General features: G+C 39.3%; 1 protein-coding gene across 5 annotated transcripts in view; it reads right to left on the minus strand.

Moving 5' to 3' along the window:
* Positions 1-24,850, minus strand: part of LRCH1 (leucine rich repeats and calponin homology domain containing 1) — a 190,300-nt gene that overhangs the window by 26,382 nt on the left and 139,068 nt on the right. For 3 of the 5 annotated variants that reach the window (XM_059996247.1, XM_059996246.1, XM_059996250.1), the window contains 7 exons: positions 22,268-22,335; positions 20,455-20,541; positions 16,128-16,217; positions 15,990-16,026; positions 11,614-11,667; positions 10,813-10,885; positions 186-295 (listed from right to left, as the gene is read on the minus strand). In XM_059996247.1, the coding sequence (XP_059852230.1) occupies positions 186-295; positions 10,813-10,885; positions 11,614-11,667; positions 15,990-16,026; positions 16,128-16,217; positions 20,455-20,541; positions 22,268-22,335 (519 nt within the window). Of the gene's footprint in view, positions 1-185; positions 296-7,598; positions 7,704-10,812; positions 10,886-11,613; positions 11,668-15,989; positions 16,027-16,127; positions 16,218-16,821; positions 17,620-20,454; positions 20,542-22,267; positions 22,336-24,850 lie in introns of those variants that run through there. The other 2 variants (XM_059996249.1, XM_059996248.1) reach the window with 2 other exon arrangements.

The following is a 24,850-nucleotide window of genomic DNA, read 5'->3' on the forward strand; positions in this document are numbered from 1 at the left end:
TTGGGCCACGAGGCATGTGGGATCTTAGCTCCCCAACCAGGGATCGAACCCACACCCCTTGTATTGGAAGGTGAAGTCTTAACCACTGGACCACCAGGGAAGTCTCCAATGTCTACTTTTTAAAAATACAGAAGGCTGCTTCAATTCTGGAAATAATTATTTAGTTACACAATGTTTCCCGGTACCTCTCGGAGCTGTTCCACCAGTTCTTTTTCTTCTCTCATCTGCTCCATTTTCCGCCGAATTGTAAACTGTGGGTCTATAGATTCCAAATTTCTCTGTGGTCTAAGAAACACTGTAACAGAAAGGGAAACGAGCCTTTATGGAGCGCCTAGTACAGGATGCCGTATAGGGCTGCTCATATTTAAATCAAATAGTTTATTTATCCCAAATAATTCATTCACCACTCACAAAACAATAAATCCTGACTTCGCATGAAAAGCTTGATTCGAATATGCTAGAGAAGATTATGTATTCAATTATTCTGGGTTGTGTGGACAAACCAATTGAATCCAGGAAAGGGATTGGTCATCCTTGGCACCATTGCAGACCCCTTCTCTCACATTTTCCCCCTGCTTTTATTCCAAGTTTTCATCTACACTCCAGGTTTCACAATCCTTTCATTAAATTTGGATACTTTGTTTCAACTAATAAGACAACTGCTTTACAGGTTACAAACAAGCACAGGTTAAGGCTTCTGTTGGCTGAGGTTTTCATCAGCCTGGGTTAGGAACTAAGTGATGAGACACACTACCCACTCAGATAGCTATCTGAGTGTGGAGGGAAAAATTCTGCCTTCTATCACGTCACTGACAGCACATCCCAAAAGTCAGCTCTTCAGAGATGACCACAGACTCCTTTTAGAAAAGCTGGCAAGATGGGAGACAGTTTTAAGAGATCATCTCTGGCTGCAGCTCCTTAAACGTACAACCTCCAGAAACGGCTACTCACAGTGGCAACTCTGGAAGGAGGTAAGGCCCTGGCTGCAGAGAAAAGGAATGCTCTCAACCTTTGAAGGATGACATCTTTTAAAGACTAACAGAGAAGGTACAAAATACGCCATGTACGGGCAGAGTGATTATGGCAATTTTAATTAGGATACAAAGCCCAGGGCGAATTTAAACTTGAATCTTTTTCTTCCTTGAGATTCTTATCTTATTAAGACTGTCAACTTTCCATGCACACCAGAGGGGGCAAAGAACGGTTAAGAGCTGTAGTTGGTTCCCCGTGTCCCATAGATTTTCAGATTGGGGGCGGGGTGGGGGGACAAATGAGGGGGGCGCTTCAGAAAATTTGGGGCAGAGAACTCCAATTTTAAAAATCAATACCACGTAGAAGGCTGCACTGACACACTGCAGTTCTAGGAGTTTCAATTACCGTATCTTCAATGATGTAGAATAAGAACATTATGTAACGTTTATTCTATTCTGCCAAACATTTGCTATGAACCACTTTAAAAGCATTTCAATTTATTTGTTTTTTAATGAACTATGGTTTACAAATATACTTTGAATAAAAACAACTGGAGTCCACCATATAATCAATTATCCTCTATTCACCCAACTATGTCGTTTTAACCTCAGTTTGTATCTTTGAACCAAAACACTTTAATAAGTGTCTTGCACTGTACTTCTCACATCTCAGTATTTTCTTTCTAAATCAGTTCTCGGATATCTGAATCAGCCCTCTGGTGCTCTACAGAGAACCAGAAAGTTGACACATCTTAAGAAATCCGTGACTTACAGAAGTTAATGGAGCAAGGGAATGATCTATTGTATACGTTAACACCTTCTGGAACCTCAGAGAGAAGTCAGCCTGGGGCCTGGGCTTCTGCCTCAAGCCACCTAAGGAAGAGCCAAAGTCTTGTCACCAAGACCTACAAAAACCAAACCCCACAGGAAGCAAGACCAATTGTTTCAAAAACAAAGGCAAGGCAGGCAAAGGAAGTAGGTTGACCAACCAGCAGGGAGAGATGAGAAGTTCACAGAGCAAAGGGAAACGAGGAAGAATTTGACAAAATAAGCATGGAAGAAACTAGAAATGCGTTAAATTTGCCTTTGCACCATATTGAGACCAACCAAAAAAATCTACCCATTTAAACATAGTGACCAGAAGAGATATATATTAAAATGTAAAGTCTAGAAATAATCCACACCACCAAAGAAAAAGTCAACCAAATTTACCAAAAAAAGTCAAGGAATGTGGACTTAGCTGAGTAATACACACACTGGCCAGCAAGGGGAGCCCCAGAACCGTTTAAACAAATCTACTGTTTTCTTTGGAGGTTTTATTTTCCTTTCCCTTTTTTTCTGGGGGAAATCTTATCTAATACTACATGTTTAATATTTTCAGTATGTTTTTACTGGCAGATTTCATTCTGAATACGAAGCTATCAGGAAGTTAAATTAACCGTGAACTTTTGGTTAACAGCACACTCTTCAAGTATCTATACCCTGTTAGAGTCCTGTGTAAGACACTGAGATAATTCAATGGTATCTGGGCTTTAATTTCCTGGCATTGCTTTTCATCTTAAATTCCCATACGTCTCAAAAAATACAAAATGCATGCTTGGGTATTTGCTTTATGAATGTAAGCGGTCAAAAAGTGTTAAAACATATGTGAACCATTATTTTTAAGATGAATACTTCAAATGTACATAAAATTACTGGAAACCTGACTATAATACTACTAGTTTTCTAAATAGATTAATTATTGTAGAATACATTAGAATTTAAAATGAACTATTTAATAATAAATCTACAAAGCACATAAGTTTGTTATGACAGAATAATTTGAATAGGACCATTATGGTAGCTCTGATTATTTTATCCACAGTTGTTTTGTTTTTTCTTTCAAGTCATATTTAAATAATAAATGCAGTGACCAGCCTGGTCAAAACTTCAGGAAATTGATCTATGGAGGAATTATTCCGGTCTTCCTTAATTTCATATCACTACGTTTCAAGAACTCCCCTACTTAATTCAGGGGAATAAAAATTTAGCTTGTGGCTGCAAGACAATATTAAGAGCCCTGCTGTTAGTAACTGTCTTTCACATCAAATGTCACAATGATTGTGTAAATAAGAAGAAAAAAAGAGGGGCAAGGGAGCAGAGTGAGGGTGTGTGTCAGTGTGTGTGTGTGTACACACACATATGCATGCACAAGGGGTAGGAAGAGACAAGGAAATAGGTGATTTAAGATGCAGGAAATAATGAGTCCTGCTTAGCTGTTTAATTACTGTATATCAAATACTGATAACATTCAAAGAATGAAAAGGACGATTTGTTCATATTTGCAATTTCTTTAGCTGAAGAGACAAATTTCTAAGCAAAGACTCTGCAGGGAATGGTGAATATGCTTATGCAGAATATCAAATGCATCCTTGCAGGTACACGTCCAAGTCCACTGACTTTTCCGTTATCTCTACCTCCTCCTTCACCCTTCCCCTCATCTTCATCCCTGACCTGGGAGTGGTCTGTCAGCTGTGAATGTACAACACGCTTTATCTGTGTCTCTCACGGCACTCTTCACTTTCTTACAGGAGAGATCTGCTTTTCTCCATGAGGACTCTGTAAGAGTTTATGTTTGTTTCCAATTTAAACCTCTACCCCTGCCCCACAAAGCAGTTTGTTGGATGAATAAACAAACAAGTGTTTCAAAAATTCCCTCATTCTAAGATCACTTTATATGGAGAATACCTTGTCAGAGGTATAATCAGTCATCTCAATTTTTTTTAACATGAAAAATCTCCTAAAACTTAGTCTCCAGGTCTGAATGCATTAGAGACTGAAATAAAAGTTCCAGGAAGGCAGAGATCTAGTCTGTCTTTTCCAGATCTGTATCCACAGTAACGAGCATCATGCCTTACACATAGGAGGCACTCAGTAAGTATTTAAGGATGTGCACAAGAAACTTTTTCTAAATGTTGTAAAAGTATCTTTCAGTTAAGCAAAGAAAGCTCGCTCCTCTAAAAATTGCCTGAAATGTTACTTATTTAATTATTAAGTGAAAGGAACTTTGCATAGGAATTATCAGTCTATATTATTAACCTTTGTTGTCTAAATTTAACTCTAGATTTCTTCTCTGTGGACACATGAGGTTTTGGAATTTGGCTCTCAACTTCTCCTTTGAAATTAAAAACCTGGACTGGGTGTGATGTTGAAGACATACAAATTCAAGGGCAGCAATATGGTGGCTTTGAAAAAGTATCATGAGCTGTAGATCCAGGTTAATGTGAATCAGAAATCTAATTAGTGCAATTCATTTATTCCCTCTGGTGCCCAAAAATGAATTATGTAAATCCTCTGCCCTCAAAATGCTTTCTATGGTCTTGGGCAGTTTATTCAACCCAGTGGTTTTCACCTACTTAAACATAACATAAAATCAGTAAAATAATAAGAATAATAATCAGTGCGAAGACTCCATGCTACTCCGAATAAATCAGCACAGGCAGTGTGGGGTATAGGCAGCTATCGTGTATAAAATGCCCAGATGATTCTACTATGAAGACAAAATACTGAACCACTGAAACACCTCTCACCTCACAGCTTCAGTTTCATCATTTTTGTAATGGGGAAAATAATACCTAGAAGTGCAAGATTATGGTAAAACAATTCCAGAAAATGTCTGTAAACTGGCCCAAGATAGATATGTCCATTCACTCACTTTCCAGTGATAGTTTAAAGATCAATCTTAAGTATAAATTAGCACCTACCAATTCACTGCAAATGAAAAAGGGAAAATAATTCAAAGGAAGATAGGAATGATTTTAATTTCAAAGTGAAGGGGAAAAGGATAGAAAGATGCAGAGTAGTAAGAGGGCACAAGAAAAGGAGCAGAAGAGAAGTTATCAAGTTAAGAACAACTTGAAGTGAAGCTGCCCCATCCAGCTCCAGGGGTGGAAAGACATACAGACACACATCCACATCCTTCCCCATCCATTTTAGGAGGTAGAACTTTGGGGATTGTGGGAATTCAAACTCCCAAGGACCTTCTAGCCAGTTTGCCTTTTTTTATTTCTTTGAAGAATGAGTTTTAGGGAAAATAGGGAATTTGAAATGAGATATATTTGAAACAAAATATTAGAAAGCTATGTTTATTATTTTAAATGTATTTTTTTAATAAAATTTAAATTTTACTTAAATATTGGAATTTAAATAAAAGGGTAATTTTAACATGAAGACAGTGAACAAGGTATAAAAATGCCAACTTTACCAAAAATAATTAATAAAAATACAAATGAAAGGCAAGCTACATTATGCTGGGTTGAATTGGTAATATGATGCCATTTATTTACACAGGGTGAGATAGCTGCAGATACTGGATAATGGAGAAAATATGAGGAAACAAAACTGCTGGGGTAATCAGCTTTGAAATGCCATGAGAGGCCACTGAATAGGATCTACTATTTCAGAGGAACCAGTAAGAACAACATAAAAGTAGGCTGTATTCCTCTTCCAACCTTAGCACATATACTTGGGGATACATATAGTGCTTCTTCATTAATTTAGAAAATGTACTGGAAAATGTATTCAAATCAGAAGGCAATATTTAGCACACAAAAAAAATGAAGATTCTATTTGAAAGGTCAGATCTGGGAACCTACACAAATATTTGCCAAGATTTCTGTTGCCAGAAAATTAATAGATAATTAATAGAAAATCATCTCTTGCCCAGGGCATATTGTAGACAAATTGCAAATAGGGGAAAATAACAACTATCCAATATCTGACATGATTAACCCAGGTAGACGAATACTGAAAACAATCCTTTCATTATTTGTGTGTGTTTGGGCGGGGGGGGTACAGCATAACAGCTACACATGAAACCCTGGAATTTTCACTCAAATAAAAACTACCAGAGAAGTATTCCAGGTTATTTTATTTTCAGAAAGATTTTCACAATGATTATTTTTCTATGGAAATCTTAGGACTTTCAATAAAAAGAAGGCCGTCTGGCTTAGTAGCTTGCACAAAGAACCCTCAATAAACAGCTGTAGATGAAGGTAGATATGGTGGAGAGGAGATGATCAGAGAGTCAGAAGCCCTGGGTGTGACCCCACCACTCCCTCTACCTAACAGCGTGACCCAGCGTGACCCACCTTTCTCGTTTTGGTTGGTTCATCCATAAAGATAGAAATCTTACTGCTACGCAAGATGTCTAGATCTTACCCAGCTTAAAAAAAAATGTCTTTGGTTTCAGATATCACTCCTAAGGAAATAGCAAATCACACATAAATCTTTCATTCTAGGCTCATTTCCTTTAAATAACATCAGATCCATAAATAGCCATGCTTTCTGAAAAACAAAAATGCCTCTCTCCCCTTTTTATTTTTAAGTAAAGGAACAGGTTTATCAAGAAAGTTTTCATTTAGCCTTCCTCAACTTCCAGAATTTAAAATGGGATGATATAGGAAGGGACTTTGGTTTCCCTGTTGTTGTTGTTAATCACACTGGTTTTCAGTTAAAATTTTAGAAATCTATGAAATGATGAAATTCCTTTTGGAACTAACCTGCCAAGATATACATTATCCTTGTACATAAGGGAAGTCTGGAAAAGCATTTTTTGGTTGAATTTTGACCAGAAATCACAGAAAATGTTTTAAATATACAGTTTCTATTCATTACATATAACATATTGATACTTAGATAAAAAAAATAAGTATTATCAGAAAATACATCTTCTTATTGTGCTTGCATCGTGGTTTTACCCCACATATCACTTCTCTTCCCTATAAATCATATTCTCTATTTCATTTCATGTTACTTTTATCTTCTGGTATCTCGGAGTAAAATGTTTAAAATCTGAAGTAACAGACCAGTATGGAGATTCAGATATCTGTGGTAAGTATATCTAAATAACTATATTTATTTTATTTTCATCTTTTAAGCTACTTCAGATATTTAGTGGCACGAAATCAAACGATATCCACATGAATCCTAGCTAGATGTCTGCAATTTCTTATTTGCACATTTGGTTCTCAAGCCAAGTTACCATTCTTAAATATCATGCAGATGAAATTACACTCAAAAGGGCTGAAGGTATCAAAAGTCAAAATGTGCAAATAATTTGCAAAAAAAAAAAAAGCAAGTGATTTCTCTTCATTTTTAGGAATTTCTCACTTCTAACTATTTTCAGTGCAGTCCTCTTGGATTGGCCACAGTATGTCTTGATTACTTTAAAAATTTCATATGGTAAATAAGCATAGATGATAAAAGATGAAACTCTGAAAGCATTTAGTTCAGAAGCAGGAGCAGCAGAGATTATCCAAATGTACAAACCCCCAATTTTTATAAACAAGCAAACACACCAAAAAAAAAAAAAAAAAAAAACCCAAGCAGAAAGGATAGAGAAGAAATTATTGTACAGTCCTTCCAAAATTCAGAATATTCAAGATAATTAAATGTAGTCTGATAAACTGCTGAAGAACAATCCACATGCACTTTTCTGGACTTTCCAGGTTTACTATTATTATCTCTTATATCAGGCATGCAGGAGAATATACACTCTATCTTCAGCTGCACAGAAATGAATGTTCAGTATATTCATTCACTGGCTTATTAATGAGCACATCGAAGAATAGGTACAAAGCCACCTACCATTGTCACTGTCTCCTTCAGATGGAACACTGTAGCTAGAGTTGTCCCATGTTTGTGCCTGTGTAAGTTTGTTGAAGGAGATAGGAGGAAGAGTGAGGGCTGGGTCTGCAGGAGAGCGAGAGAGCCAGTCCGCGTACAGTTGCACAAGGACCAGGAAAAACCAAAGGGGCAGCAGCATTTCACAAATGGCATAAGGATTGTATGGAAATGAAGCGAATTTCATATTATGGAATTTAATTTCAAATGTACAATATAGGAGAATGAAAGATGGTGCATGGAATAAAAAGAATGATAAAAAACTGAGTGTTAGTACTTATCAATCATATACTTGGCATGCAGTTAATACCGTTAATCGTTAACAGTTCGCAAGCCCACAGACTTAGAGTACTAATGAATCATGTCAGTGGAAAGAAGGAGTACCCATAGATTATGCAGATAAAAAGCAAAAGACCTACCAGATACCTTTTCCAAAGACCTAAATAACTAACAATCTTAGCAAATACGATTCACACAAAAAATCTGTTTACATAGAAGAAGCTTAATATGTATAAATATGTCAATTATTTAGAAATAAATCTATTATAGAATCAGTGTTTACCACTGGTGGATTTTTTTCCCAAGGTAATGTAAAATTTCTCCTTAAAGACATCTGTAAGTCTGCTGGCACGCTTTATTGATAAGTGAATCTAGCCAACTCTGCTCAACCCTCGACACACAGCTATACCTCTCAATACTGTCTTAGATACTGATCAGTATAGAACCTATTTCGGACACTAGTAGAGACTCTTTAACAACAAACCTAATTAACCGATAGATGTCAGTCAATTCAAGGCACTTCTAAATTGGTCATTTATGAAATAACATCTCTTTTTTTTTTTCTGGACTAACTATTCATATTGTAATTTTTGATGTTTAGGAAATATCTATACAATTTTTATTCAATCATAAAGCAGGGCCAGTAAAATACAGGGACATGATTCTAGTAATGCATATTTGGATATATACAGTTGTCTTTCTTGGGAGGAAAACACAGAAAATAAAATTTCTTTTGAAGAAAACTATTAGTCTACTTTAAGAATCTAAGTTTCTGTTCCCACTTGCTAATTTGAGCAGTCTGTTTTTATTTTTAACACAGAAATCACATGAATTCATATACTTAACTTGAAAATAAAAATTAAATCACTTTTTAAAGTTCCAAAGCTACTCAATCAAAAATAATTTCTCTCTTTTGTAGTCATGTGATCTTCAATTAAGATTAGTAGGTATATTATTTTCTAGAAAATGTGAAAAATACATACTGTAATATTTTAAAGTCACTAAATAAAAATTTTAAAATTCCCAATACATGATGCTAGTTTCATAACGTTCCAACATGCCAACTGATGTTCCTGAAGAAAAATCAGCATTACTTACGACACCCAAACTCCACAAAGCTTTCTACAACTGGCACAATTTCCGCACTGGTTAGTCAGCATTAGAGAAAGGTTGGAAGCTAGGAAAGGAAATTATCTTTGTTTCCTGCTATTCAGAATAAATACTTCATTTATTTTTCACCACCACAAAGAGTCTGAAATGGTTCACCACCGTGGGTATGAGGTTGATAAGTTGAGTTTGGACCCCATAAAAAGAATTGAAGAAGTCACGGAGACAATTTTGCAACTCAATTGCAAAGATGCACATTCAAAAGAATATTATTCTTTGGAGATTCATTCAACTTTTGATTTGCTCAATTATAAGTTTTGTTTTGTTTTGTTTTCTTTGCGGTACGCGGGCCTCTCACTGTTGTGGCCTCTCCCGTTGTGGAGCACAGGCTCCGGATGCGCAGGCTCAGCGGCCATGGCTCACGGGCCCAGCCACTCCGCGGCATGTGGGATCTTCCCGTACCGGGGCACGAACCTGTGTCCCCTTCATCGGCAGGTGGACTCTCAACCACTACGCCACCAGGGAAGCCCCTAAGATATTTTTAAATTGTGTAAAAGTGCCTGTAAGGGATAGGAGAAAGTCTGTAGCCCAACATGAAGTCCTCAGTGTATAGAGAACATTCCTGGCAGATCATCATTCAAGGCATGCAAGCCTCCATTCCTCCCAGCACAATCTGAGACCTTGGAAATGGAGGCCCGACCCAGATCTGGCTGCATACTCTCAGCTCCATGAATGGTGAGGCCAGCCATTTGAGTCCTATTTCATGCACAATTTGGTTCTCCATAAAACACCTCCTAACCCTTGCCACACCCAAGCATCTTCTCAAATGGCTTTGTCTTACAGCCCATTCAAAACGCCAGGAAGCCATTACACCTGGCCACATGTTACCCACCAATCAACTTTCTCCAAAAACGAAGAAACATTCCTTTATAAAAGAACCATCTTCGTTTTTCTCTATGGGTACCCTTTTTCAAAATATACACATGTCTAACTTCAACTGTTACCAAATGCTTTATTAAAAAACCCAAGAACATATGAGTTCTTTACTACCTTTTGCTTAAAGCGTCCGAGTCCTTTCTTAGCACTTACTGAAAAGCATTAGCAGTGAGTGTAGGCAAAAGACTTAAGAATCAAAAATATTAAAACAAAGAAGCACCTAAAAGAAGGTAGATAGTGCTAGAACTTTAAGTACGTGGAGAAATCAGAAGAACCAAATTTTTCTATACATAGTCCTTTTTAAAATCAGCAGTCGTTTTGCACATTGCTATAATTTACATTTGTGAATATACTAAGTTAAAATAAAGTAGGTAATATAAGCAGAAATGCTCTTAAAAATGTCTCCTGACCACTCATGTGAGTCTTGGAATGACCACCCTGTCACATGAGTAAATACACAGTCCTTACGAAGGCCCAGAGAGCAAATGAGGGGTGTCTCAGAAAAGAGTCACCAGCCTTAATTTAGCAAGGTACCAGGAACCACCGGGGCAAAGGGGTGGCTATTTTATCAACAGAATATTTCTTTCCCACTTACACGTCCCAACATCTTTTTCTCTTTGCTCTGATTCAAAAGAAGGTAAGATAATCTATTACTGATAACATGGCGTTAATAGGTGATTCACGACCACAAGGCTCGAAAATAATGGCCTCCCCACGCTGTAGTGGGGTTCTGATGCCAGGACTCAAACTCACCAGAGTTGACAAGGCTGCTCACACTATAATGTATGCATTTAAAAGGCTAAAGAGAAACTCCTGAGCTTTTCACACGTGCAAGAACGCGAAGGTTTCAATTTACCTGATCGAGGCTTCAGGCCAAACAGAGCTGTGCTGGTGTTGGTAGGAGAGATGGCAGGGGAGTTCTCTCTCATCTGTGGTGTTAGAAGGAAAGGACATTTTTTAAAGAACTGGAGCAGAACTCTGCATGCCTCTCTATGATCAAGGATTATAATAAAACCATGACCTCCTTGCCTTTGCTGCCGTGAGGAAGTCCTGACTAAAAAATGATAATTGATGCATCTTCACATTGCTGATGCTTTAAGGGGCAGAATCGACATAATGTTGTTTTGGGGGAGATCCGTCCAATTGTGCTCATTATAAAAACAGTTCATAGTTGTGTGATACTGGCAATCCCTTTCTGCTCACGAACAGATGCGTGCATTCAGGTGCAGGCACTGGCACATACAAGCACTCACTCACATCCACCTCACAGAGGGCACATCTGATAAAGAATTTCATAACACAACGAGATGAGAAAACAGGTAACACTGAACAGATGTCTCAGCTATAGGGAAACCACACACTGAATCACTTATAGATAACGAGACATTCTAAATGTTGCCCACATGAGCTATTTTCACTTCGTTTTCTATAAAAATGTTCCCACATTTGGTCTTCAAAATATGTCTTATAAAATGAGTCTTTAATTATGGATAGGGCCGGATCGGGCTATGAGAGCTAATGAGAGACTCCCTCAGAGATTCTGCAATACAATTAACTCATGAATCATCACGGTCTCAGATTGTAGATTTCTGTACAAGATATTCCAATTCAGTCTTCACAAAATACCTCAGCTTTCATTAATCTTCAGGAAACTTACCTCATTGGGAGAATACTCGCTCCCATTACTCTGTAATGTTAGATCATTTTGCACCTTAAGGAAGAAAAGAAATGCATGGTACGTTCCATCAGATTATAAAATTAGTGAGGCAAGAACTGAGTTTTTCTAACTTCCATCATATCCCTGGCACACAGGGACACAATGAATAATATGCTGAATTAATTAATTAGTAGTTAAGTAGGCCATACTTACATTTTCTAAAAACATGCAACTATATCCACAGAAAAATAACACTGAAATATCACACAAACTAAGAAAAGGGATTTCCCAGAGCAAAGCGCTCAGCCCAAAGTACCTGTGAACTTCAGCTTTCCTTGCTAGGTTACCAAGCAACCTGCAGGCTCCCACCTGCTGGGAGCATAAGGGTTTTTATAAATGGTCCAAGGCAGTAGTTCCCAAATACACAGAATCTCACTGGGAGCTTTTTAATAAATATACCTACCCGGACCTAGGAAAATCCTGCACTGTCAATTCAACATCAGTTTGCTTTGTCAGCCACTGGGGAACTCGATAGTTTATTTTACCCAGATCTGCCTTCTTTATAAGGTAATCAAGAACCCCACAGAGGGAATTCCCTAGCAGTCCAGTGGTTAGGACTCCACGATTTCACTACTGAAGGCCCGGGTTTGATCCCTGGTCGTGGAACGAAGATCCCATAAGCCGCGTGGCACAGCCAAAAAAAAAAAGCATTGATCCAAAAAAATTTGGTGACAGCTAATATAAACATCTTCATACATGTCACCAAACTAGTATAAATTTCAGATGTCTGTTCCTATTCCTATTGTTGAGGAGCGCTATTAAAAAATATTCCCAACTGTGACAAATCCAAGGGAATAACATATTTTTAGAAAAAACAGTCATTCATTTCCCTACTCAATTAAATGTCTGAACTGCTAACAGGTAACCTGCAGGTTTGATTCTCTCTGTAAGAAACTCATTCCTCTAATTTTCCCTGTTGTCCCCACAGCATCCTTCCCTATTGGATATTACTTATGTATGAGAGTATAATTTGCAATTCTTCCTGAATGGTTTCTACTGCTACCCAAACTTGATGTGGACAGTCATCTAAAGTGTGTTAAAAGTCAGATAATGTGATGTGCTGACAATTACAAACCATTTCATAATCTTGGCCTCACTTATCTAACTGGGCACCAGCCTATCCCTCAGTGTTTCTGTCCGGTTCATGCTCTGTGCTGATTCAACCATGGCCAAGCTGCCTCCTGGGAGCGATCCAAATCCTAGCTGCCCCCCAAATCTAGGATTATTTCCCTTTCCTTAACCTCTTATCCTTTCCCCAGTCTCACAGAGCACCTAAAACACTCAGGATTATGAACTCTCATATTCTTCTCTAAGTTTTCTCAATGTCTAAGCCTTCTTTCCTCCACAATTTTTAAAATGCCTTGAAAGTGAGGGCAGGGCTTCCCTGGTGGCGCAGTGGTAGAGAGTCCGCCTGCCGATGCAGGGGACATGGGTTCGTGCCCTGGTCCGGGAAGATCCCACATGCCGCGGAGCGGCTGGGCCCGTGAGCCATGGCCGCTGAGCCTGCGCGTCCGGAGCCTGTGCTCCGCAACGGGAGAGGCCACAACAGTGAGAGGCCCGCGTATCACACACACACAAAAAAAGTGAGGGCAACTTCATCTTCTTCCTATCCCAGTCTTCGACACCCCAAACAAGGCTGAATCCAGCACAGGGACTCAACAAATACTGGCTAACTGATTCAAGACTATTGTAAAGATACTGCTTTCTTCCTGAATAAGATGGAAGAGAGAACATAAAAATCACCAAACCATAAAGGAGGGTCCCACTTAAGTCCCACATAACCATCAGCACTGGCCTTGCTAATCTACCACTTTCTTTTCCTCCTCCTTGTGACTTCTTTTTTCCACCAGAGCCAGCAATTCCTCTCCCTTTTTAAAATCATGTGGACAGAGAATTGCCCAAAGAAGGAAGACAATGTGTAAGAATTCCTTACACTGAACGTGACTCCTCATTCAACCAAAAAGGGGGAAAAAAACTATTAACATTGTAAATCAGACACGGAATGGAGATCTTTTTTCCTAGAGGCTTGGTGTCTGCCTGATACTCCTGAAATCATGCACACAGGAGGGCATCTATTCTACTGGAATCAAAAGTGGGTCTGCAGCAGGATTCTAACATGGTCTCCAAGTACCTCTTCACTGACTGACTGTTAATTGCAAGGGGAAAATAGAATACTTAGATGGTGGAGAAATCAGATTCTACCTCGATTGGGTAATCAAATTAATGTCACCAGTGGAAGCACAGATGTACACAATGTGCCTCCAAATGTGGTACCTGAGAAGGACACCGCACCACCTGCGCAGCATCCCAAACGAGAATGCAGGGACTCAATCTAATCATGAAGAAACATGAGGGACTTCTGTCCCACAAAATAAGGGGCAGTTCATTTTACAAAAAGAGGAGCACTATATTCTTCAAAATTTTAAGGTCATAAAAAATCAAAGAAAGGTTATGGAAATGTTCCAGAATAAAGCAAACTATATAGTTACCTGACAGTTATTGCCTCTAGACTGGATCCTACACTGAAGAGGAAAAAGTGCAATGAAAGACATCATTAGATCAACCTAAATATTTGGAATATGGATAGCAGATTAGATGAAGATATCTTATCACTGTAAATTTAGGAAGCTGATAACTGAAATGGGGTTATATAGGATAAAATCCCTATTCTTAGGAAAGGTACACCGAAATGTTTAGAGAAAAGGACTATGACACACAAAACTTTTCCTCCAATTTTCAGAAAAAGAACTATGTGTGTGGAGGAAGAGAGAGATACTGCAAATGTGTTAAAATGTTACTCACAGGTAAATCGGGGTGCAAGGTTATAATTTTTTACAACCTTTTGTAGACTCTTGTAATTTTTTAATAAACCTTTTATAAATTTTAAATTATTTCCAAATAAAAAGCTAAAACTAAAAGTGAGTCTGTACAGAATCAAAAGCAGCATGTCGCTAAAGAAGAGCCTGTGCAAATGGGCCCAGGGCAGCCTTCACGTAAGAGGCTTCCTGATGTCCCACTACTGGGTCATTCAGTGATGCCTCCACCTGGGGAAGAGGGAGTGCAATGATTCTAAGGACCACACTGATGACAATCACAGAGCAGAGTAACAGTAACAGCTAAGTTAGGTGTCCTGGGTTACAAGATTGATCCCAATTTATAGAAAATAAAGGTGAAGTTAGAAAGGTAGCCCACAGGAGCTCACAGTTAGCAAGCCTTTGAGATAGGGCCGAAACTTAATGTAATTCCAAGTCACTACACTCAACTATGAAGCCACGCTCTCTGGGAACATGGGTTTTTCGATTACAGTTCTTTTCCTCATTTAACACAGAGACTTAGCTAGTTAAGAGTGTGAAACTGCTTTACTATGGTACGTGTCCAGACACCTCAGGGGACATAAATTGGTTGTACTGAAATTAGCCATCCTAAGCCTATTCAGTAAGAAGGGATAAAACAGGTCGTATGTAAACAATGTTTTACTCCCATGTCGCTGACTCAAGCCTCTCTCTCTAGGCCTGCTTCTTCGGGACCTTCCAGGCTCATCTCTAGTTAATGATGTCAAATCTGCTTTCTTTACAGACACCCAAATTTCACCGTCTGTAGCTGCCTGACCTACCTTTACTCTGTCCCCAAACCCCACCCTCCACCAGTTTCTCTTTGCTAGAGTCACTTAATCCTCCTAGGCATATCCCAAATCACTCATTCTTGTCTCTCAAGTCTTTCCTAGTTTATGTTCATCTGTGGCTGGTAAAACTTGCATCAGATGGTCCTACCTCCAGTTTTTTTTTTTTTTTTTTTGCGGTACGCGGGCCTCTCACTGTTGTGGCCTCTCCCGTTGTGGAGCACAGGCTCCGGACGCGCAGGCTCAGCGGCCATGGCTCACGGGCCTAGCCGCTCCACGGCATGTGGGATCTTTCCGGACCGGGGCACGAACCCGTGTCCCCTGCATCGGCAGGGGGACTCTCAACCACTGCGCCACCAGGGAAGCCCGTACCTCCAGTTTTTGACAGAGGAGGTTTCCGTGTGGGTCTTAGCTGCCAGGGCCTGACTTAAGACCGACCGCCTGACATAAAAAATTTAGAGAACTTAATGGAAACAGCCAACTCTCATCTTTAAGGGGAGGTGAGTGTAACAGATAAGCAGGAAAACTAAAGAAGCCAGAACTATAAAAAAATTGAAAACTAGACCTTGAATAAATTTGAATATTGATCTCACTAATGAATGTTCCACCCCACGATAAATCTCGATGAAATATGGCGGCCACTCTTCTGTGGCAGAGTATTGCACCAGAGCTCTGGTGAATCCAAGAGCAGCCTTACCTCACATTCTGGAGACGTCTCCAACTGTATCTGACCACTGTAGGAATTAGAGGGAAAAAATGATACAAAGTGGAATTTAAAGCAAAAATATTTCAATGTAAAAAGGTAAAATACATTGTTATAAAAAGGTCAACATACTTTAGTGCAGAGTCTTGTAATTCTAAGTCTTCTGCTGAGTCCACAGGGTAAAAGTTTACAACACTTCTCTCTGTAATATCTGTGCTTAATCTAAAGAGTAAGGGGAAAAAAGTGTTACCAAATGTATTAAACTTCTAATAAATTCTACTGCTTTTAGTCATATATTTAAAAGTTATGTCTATTGTTAAGATTTAATAATGAAAGGTTTATGGTAGAAATTTCAAACTACATGGTATTTCCCCGCCATGTGCCAAATACAATATAATGTAGTTTTAATATAATTTTCCATATGCTTTGGTATCAAAATCCAACTTGTTTGAAATATACTAGTAATTTCTGATAAGGTCATAATATTCATAGGTAGCACACACTAAATTTTATTCTAGATATTTATTAGTTTACAGAAGCAAGTTGTTCTATACTATACTATACACGTACTATATTATGGTATATGTACCAAGGGCATTTGTTTTAACAGGAAGATCTCTTTGATAGACCCTAATACTCTCGATTTAAAAACTAAGAATTTATAAGCAATTTGATATGCATTTTAAATTCTGAAATTGTCTTACAGTTTCTGAATTTCTGTGTTTTTAAGAGCTGAACTTTTTTTTTAAGATCTATAAAATAAGGAATTTCTATGTCATATACAAGTCATAAAGCTATTTTAAAAAGTAGGAATAAGTTCATATTACACATGCCCATTGAAAATGGTATCAAACCAACAGTCAGAAATCCTCAAGAAACCAACACAAAAGCAAAACAGGATAGCAATATTCAACTCAATTTTTTGATGCTAAGGTTGTGTGAAAGATAAAGCTCTAAAATTTAATCCTGTAATCAGCGGCTTGACTAACACAAAGAAATCTGGATCTAGGAAATACGAGATAAAGGAAAACCTTAATATGTACATAAACTTTTTATTACTATTATTCAAAAGCAGCTAGAAATAAGTGACCTCTTCAAGTGCGCTCTCTCTTTATTAGGACAAAAACAGGACTCTTTCTTTATCCCTATTACACTGGCGCAAAGACACGTTATTATCAAGTTAGGATTGTCGTATTATAATATCTATTTCAGGATGTACAACAAAGATCTGCAGCCGCCAAATGAGTGGATTATTGTAGGGAGGAAATTAAATCCCCATAAAGTCTTGCAACGTAAATAATTTTAAAATAGCAATCCATAAAGACGCAAGTCAGCTATCCCTTGGAAGGGTACTCAAGGCTGTTTTCTTCCACGCCCACCGTGCTGACTTGCTTGACATCCTTGGCGACTCTTTGCCTCAGACCTTTCCAAGCTGGAGGGTAATCTGCAGATCCTCAGTTCATCCCACTTCTCAGGAAAGATGATGCAACTGAGGTCCGGAGCGGGGAGCCACACCTTCCAGGTCACCCCGATCTTACACTTGGTTCCAGTCCCACATTCCCTGGCCGCTGCCATTTCCATCAAACAAGGCTGTTCTTTTTCAATTTGGGGCTCACATCGTAATCTCGAATTTGTAAGAAAAGTTTATTGGAAAAGTAATACGAAATATAGAGATATGAAAACAATATAAAGTTTGAGCCCAAGTGGGGCCTTCTCTCTGTCACACCGTGTCTTCTAGGCTCTGTCCTGGACTCACATTCCCTTCCCATTGACATGCTTGCCCTTGGGAACCTCATCCCCTTACACTACTTCTGTTAGAGCAGCACCTTATGAAAGTAACTTTTAAACCTAAGTCTCGAAGCCCCAGACCTAAACGTCTAGCCGCTGAATGGACGTTGTCACATTGCCACCTTGGATTTTACTCAGCAGGTCCTAAACTGACCCCAACATCCTCCTCCTAAAAACCTGCCGTTCCCCTTGGTTCCCCATCTCGGATGGAGACATGAGGGGTCAGGGCTAAAACACCTTGGACTGTTTGTTCCCTCCCACCCTCACCATCCACTTCAAACAATCACCAGAGGACTACCACCGTACCTACCACTGTGTATCTACAATATTTAAAAGTATAAAGAAAAGTAGTAATTTAGAAATACCCACAGAAAAAAATCCATCTTAATATATTTCTTTCTAGTTTTAATTTTTCCTAAGCTTCTTATACAACTGGGACCTAATTCTATTTATATCGTTGGGATCAAACTTTATGCATTTTTTATTCTATTTATATCATTGTGATCAAACTTTATTCTTTTTTTATACTTTTTAAAGTTAACATTATATAATGAGCAATCTAAGATATAGTGGAAAGTTTAAAAAACATTTTATTAGTCACATATTCCGTCTTAATAATGACCAAAATTTAAGTATCTCCAAATTGTTAGATCGTTTCCTTTTTTGCAAATATTTTGCTATTAAAAGTGCCTCTCCCCTCACAATTGCTGTTCATATCTCCTTGTCCCTTAGGATATTTTTTAGAATTAATTCAAAAGTTTTATATCTATTTTTAGACTATGGCTACAAACTACAAGGATGTCTTCTGGAGTGGTTCTGCCTGTTTACCTTTCCACCAGCAGTTCATTTATTATTTCAAATCTTCACAACACTAAAAGTACTTATAGCCCGTCTTATAGATGAGAAAACTGGGGTACAGAGAAGTTATATAACTTACCCAGATTCACTGGTATTAGAGCTGGGTTTGCAACCAGTATCTGGCTGATTAAGGTATGTTCTTCTCCATCAGTGCTATTTCCACATTCCTTATCATTTCTCTCTCTCTCTCTCCCTCTCTCTCTTTTAGGATGCGAAACTCAGCTCTTTAAGGAACACACCTTGGTTAGGTGCTTACTAATAAGCCAGGCCCTGAGCCAAACATTAGGGAGAATTCACCACATGAATAATCATATTTTTAAACCATCATTACCTCCCCCTACATATAAAAGAAAGTCTCAGCTCCTCCACACAGCATTCGAAGTCACGCCTGCATCACACCCAAAGGTCTCTCTGGTGAGTCTCAGTCCTGGCTTCACATCAGGAGCACTGGTAGAACTTTGAAAAAATAAAAATGGCCAGACCCCCGGCGCCACAGGTGGTGTCGGGCAGAGTGTCTGTGTTCTGGAACTTCTACAAACGATACTGAAGCAGAGCCAGCACGGAGATCACCTTTTCTGCCTGAGATTTTCCAAGCTTGCTCCATTCTTTCTGACCTCTGTACCTTTGCATAAGCTTTTAATTCAATCCAGAATTTGCTTTCTCCTTGAAAATGCCAGCTATTAAAGGCCCAGGTAAAATACTCCAACCTTCAGGAAGGTCAGCCAAGCCACGCTCCCTTCTCCATCTGGGGTCGGGATCCCCTTCATTTCAAGCACTTAAATCAATGACACGTATAAATCACTACTCAAAGCGATGTCTATTACTATAGTTTATGTTCCTAGAAGGAAGAGCTGTGTCTCGTTCATCTTTACATCCCCCAAGGTGCCCACTGTAGATCTTTCTGTGCTCTAAGCACTCAGCTAATGTCTGCAGAATGGAAATGCTTTTCAAATCAACTGCTAAAGATTTCCAGCCATACTCAACCCGAGCTAGAACTATTCTTTTAGAGTCAGACAACGGTGCTGGTGTACTCTCACTGGCACTCTGGGATTCACTCATCACCCTGTTCATAAATTCCCAGAATGTGGTGTGATTTCCACGCTCACCACATTATCAATACAAGACCACATTATCTTCACGTTTAAATTCCCAGGATCCCTGAATAGTTTACCAGGGATAAGCTTCGGATCTATTTCTCTATTAGTACGGTAGTTATTACCTGATACCAGGTATGCTGCTTTACTGAAAAATATTTTGTCTGTGGGAATTCCGTTATCCTCGGCTAAGAAACCAAAAAATATACCTATATATAAAGTGCTTATTATTGATAAAGGCTAATTCAATTAAAAAATTACCTTGTCACCCAAATCTTTAGAAATACATGATTTAGTTAACATATATTTGGCACCATCAGAAATAAATATGGTAGTTCTTGATAAACCAAGTCTTTCCTTTTTGGAAACTCTCTTATATTTCTCTATTCCAGGGGTTTAAACTTCAAGCTATATAAAATATGCAATTTGACCGTATTTCTGTTGTCTAAGAATTATACAAAAATTGCCCTATGAATTCCACGAAGGGCGAATGAATTTCATGAAGGGATGGAAAAGCGGGGAACTGCTCTCAGTCCCTCCAGAAGTTTGACTCTTACTTATGGATCTCGGGAAAACAGGCAGTTAAAATGACTTTTGTTAGTGGTTAGTGCTAAGCCCATACTGTGTGTATAAATATCTTAAAAACTGAGATAATGTACTCAATAAATTAGTGTACATTACTGACACCTGAAACCTGGGCCAAGGAAAGACACACATACCTGTTGGGATCTTGCAGCAAATCCACTGCTTCTCTCAGCTGTTCAATCATTGCTATATTCATGTCCTGGTCTTTGGATGAACTTATTCTGCAACATGAAACCAAGCTTTAGACTGAAAATGATCACTAGAACATGAATAGCACCTAGGTTCTTAAGAACAAACTTATAAACATCCATCTGACACTGCAAAAATGATTTTTGACAAACTCAACATTTTAGCGAGGATGTGTCAGTACCCTGTGGGGTGGGCTGCCAGAGTGTAGCAGAAAGAGCTGCTGGGTGGGAGGAGCCAGCTAGGCTGTAAGGCAGCTCACACAAAGTCTCAGTGCCCGTGGGCAGTGCTCACCTGTAAAATCAGGGCAATGGACTGGCTGGGTAGTTCTCACGCTGTACTTTCCTGAGCCTGAGGGGTATCCACAGGGGTGCTCAGCTACGGCGGGTCCGCACTACTTCCAATTCCAGTTCAACCAGCCTGGCTCAGTTTTATTGCTTTCATACAATATGGGACTTCAGTGTGGGATTCTGGTTCCCAGGCCAGGCTCGTTAAGCAGCAAAAACACCTAATGGTGCTTTAAAAAATATGCCGGGTCTGATACTCCTAAGTAGATCTGTCTGGGGCTTGGACATTTTCTTAATCAGATGATACTGATTTTACAGGCAGGGTTGGGAAAAACAGATATAAGCTTGAGAACGGGGTTTCCAAAGCTTTACACAGTTTAAAAACTCTTTCCCTATAAAATCCTTTTCCCTATAATTCTATGATCAAGCTAGTTCTCCTCGGCATCACAGAAATACATCCAACAAATAGTTGGTTATACTGGACAGTGATTTGAAAGGAACTCTGCAATGTTTTTAAAGGCCAAGAGAGATCTGATCACGGTTACTGCTTTCCATTGCAGAATATAAGCCCATGTCTTTCTGTAAGTGGAGAAACTTTTTAACAATGGAGTAAATTCTCACTAAGGGGAAAACCCTCATGAGGTTTGATGGACGGTCCAGTCCTACATGCCAGATCATGGAAAACAAAATCCTGGGAACCAAAAACCTACCCTCTGCCATATGGTCCAAACTCAATCCCCCTGAGTGGCAAACCAGTAAAGTGGTTTACTGTCTTGTTAGATGGAGCACTCACGCCCTCCTGTGTAAATCTTTATACGCGATAGAGTAGAAGTGCTGTCCATCTGGTATGAAATCCCAGCCCTCTGTAACCCTGGGGCAAGATGATCGATCTCCCTGTGCCTCAGTTTTGTCATCGGTGAAGTGAAGGATAACAATAGGATTTACAGGATTGTTGTAAAGAGGAAATGAGTTACTACCTGTGAAGGATTTAGGACACTGCCTGGCACGTGGTATTTCATAACTGTTAGCTATTACAATTATTAGACTTAAGACCAAGACATTAAGGTCTATGGTTTTCTCAGATCTTGAACTTGAAGACTCTGGGGAAAGAAGTGGGAACAGGACCACGTATCACTTTAGGTCCAGTTGTCGGTTTGTTCAGAGAAAGGAAAGTAAGCTAGAATCTCTAGTCTAGAAATTCTATCTAATTTCCTGAATCATATTCTACCCACAGCCTCAAATCAGATAAAACTCAAGGCCAAGGAACAGGTATGACCTGGCACAGTATGGCCCCAATACTATGACAGTAAGCATAAGATAGAGGAAAACTTGCAACTTCTGAGCAATATCGTTGAGTAAGGTATCAGCTTGCTCAAAGAAAAGCGGACCAAAATTCTCTCAGGACAAGGCTGCCATTCTGCCTTCAACATGAACTTTACAGGATGGTGGCTCTTCACCAGCCTTCGGTACTCACATCCCCCCGGATGGCCAGTGTGCGTCCTCTTCTATCCGTAACAGTTCTTCACAGGTCTCAGTCCTTTCCTGTGGACAGAACACATGGGTCTTCTGAGAGCCACTGGCTGTAACAGTCAACAGTCTAAACCCGCCCTCATCCATATTCACAACAGCCGAAAGGTGGAAACAACCCAAGTGTCCATGAATGGATGAATGGAGAAAACGTGGTCTATACGTACAATGGAATATCATTCAGCCTTAAAAAGGACGGAAATTCTAACACGTTACAACGTAGATGAACCCTGAGGACATTATGCTAAGTGAAATAAGTGAGTCACAGGAAGAAAAATACTGTATGATTCCACTTACATGAGGTTCCTAGAATAGTCAAATTCATAAAGACAGAAAGAAGAATGGTAGTTGCCAGAGGAGAGGGGGGAGGGGATTGGGAAGTTATGGTTTAATGGCGAAAGAGTGTCAGTTTTACAAGATGAAAGAGTTTTGGAGATGGAGTACACAACATCGTTTTGGTTACACAACAATGTGAATGTACTTACCATTGAACTGTATACTTAAAAAATGGCTAAGATGGTAAGTTTTTATGCTGTATGTATTTTGCCACAATTAAAAATAAGATAAAATTTTAAAAAAGAAGAAAAGAAAACCTGGCCGAGGACTACAATACCTGTTAACTTAGAAAAGAGTCAGAAATGCAAAGCTTAACTCCATTCATGATTGCCCTCTTAGCACCTCCTGATGCTGACGGATACCTCAGCTGGGCTTGTCAGTCACATGAGAATGTGCATTCTGATGTTGGTGAGAGAAGCAGTGTGTGTGTGTGTGTGTGCGTGTGTGTGTGTGTGTGTGTGTGTGCGCGCGCGCGCGCACCCGTGCACATGCACACTGTTAACAAAAAAGGAAGTATTAACGACAGAAAAATGCCTCAAATTGCATCTAATAGTTTTCACATGTACAACGTGCAGATTTCACTGAAATGCACCCCCCTCTTAATAGCCCAAAGAAACACTGTGGTGGGAGGATTTAGAAAGGCGTGTCCCACTGTTGGAACTCCCATGCGAGTCTTTCCATCTTGATCTCTGACACAGAGAAATGCTGCTTTAACTCAGCTGACAGCTAAAACGGAAGCCATCCCCGAAGGGGCAAACATTCCCCTAGCAAGGAAGGAACAACAGGCAAAAGGACTGTTTTCTGTGTCAAAGTCCTGACACTTCATTAACGAATGCAGGCCCAGCCAATTCTCCAGATGTGTCACAGAAAATAAGTCTTTTTCTGAGGAGGTATCCAGCTGCGTGATGTCAACCTCTGGCTTGAAAAACACTCAGACTTTTTCTATACAGATTATACTTTTAGTGCATTGTAAAATCAATATATAAATTACTATGCCTCCACCCAAATGCCAGTGAAATTCATGGGTGAAAATACACTACGAGAAACAACCAAGAAAACATGTTCTTATCTCTTCCTGTTGGGTTTCAACTATAGGAGCCATGGGTATTTCCTTCTAATTTTCAGTTTCATAATAAAAAGTAGCCAACAGTAGAAAATACACTTTTTTTCAGTATGCAAAACAGAGGTATCCTGGGTTTCTTTTGCTAAGTTAGATGGTGACATAGTGGATGCACATTATTCATGGATTCTGTATTTATATAAAATCTATGTGTCACCCCAAAACCAATACTCGTGGTGCTTTTGCAGACACACGCAGAGGGGGTGAAAAACTGGAGTTCCCAACCCCAAAATGCACTTCCCAGCTGAGGCTGAACAAGGTAGCAAGCGACCTGCTTTCTTGTTTCAGCTCTCAGACTGTAAAAAAGTGTCCTTTTCAGAGCCTGTTTAGTATCACATTTTCACAGTTTTGTGCCTTTCGTTGGTGCTTTTGCTGTTTAAAATGCCCCCAGCATAGTACTGAAGTGCTGTCTTATCCTAAGCACAAGAAGGCTATGATATGTTACTGTACCTTACAGAGAAAACACCTGCGTTAGGTAAGCTTCCTTCCCGCATGAGTTACGGGGCTGCTGGCCGCAAGTTCAGTGTTAATGCACTAACAGTACATATTAAATAGGGTGTCTTGAGACAGAAAGACACATAAAACCAGGTTATGTACTGACCAGTTGACAAAAATGTGTGACCAGAGGCTCGTAGGAACCTAACCCTGTATCTCCCGTGGGAGCAACAGTTCAGGATTGGATAATTCAGTGTTTGAGGAAACTATCAAATAGAACTGCTGTGAATAAGGATCCACCGTAGTTACGAAAGCACAAGATGCTTACTCAGTGGAGAGAAAACAGGACTGTGTAAAACACAGAACTCTTGATCGTCGAGGACTGAGTAGTTCAGCACACTGGCTGGCAGTCAAACACACTCTCACAGACGTTCAAAGGGACGCAAGTCAAGGGTAAAATGGGCCTGAATTGAAGCGTACAGTTTTTAGTTGTAGATTTATGTTTTATTTTATTGGTAGCGTGCTTCTCCACTTGCCAACAGAAGCCTCTCGTAGGAGTGGGCGCTCAGGAAACATTTGCTGTAGATTTCTACAACCCATTGGCTCCCCTAAGATTCTACACCACAGGACCCACGCTGC

Source organism: Delphinus delphis, chromosome 18, assembly GCF_949987515.2.
Source record: "Delphinus delphis chromosome 18, mDelDel1.2, whole genome shotgun sequence".
NCBI classification, from domain to species: Eukaryota; Metazoa; Chordata; class Mammalia; order Artiodactyla; family Delphinidae; genus Delphinus; species Delphinus delphis.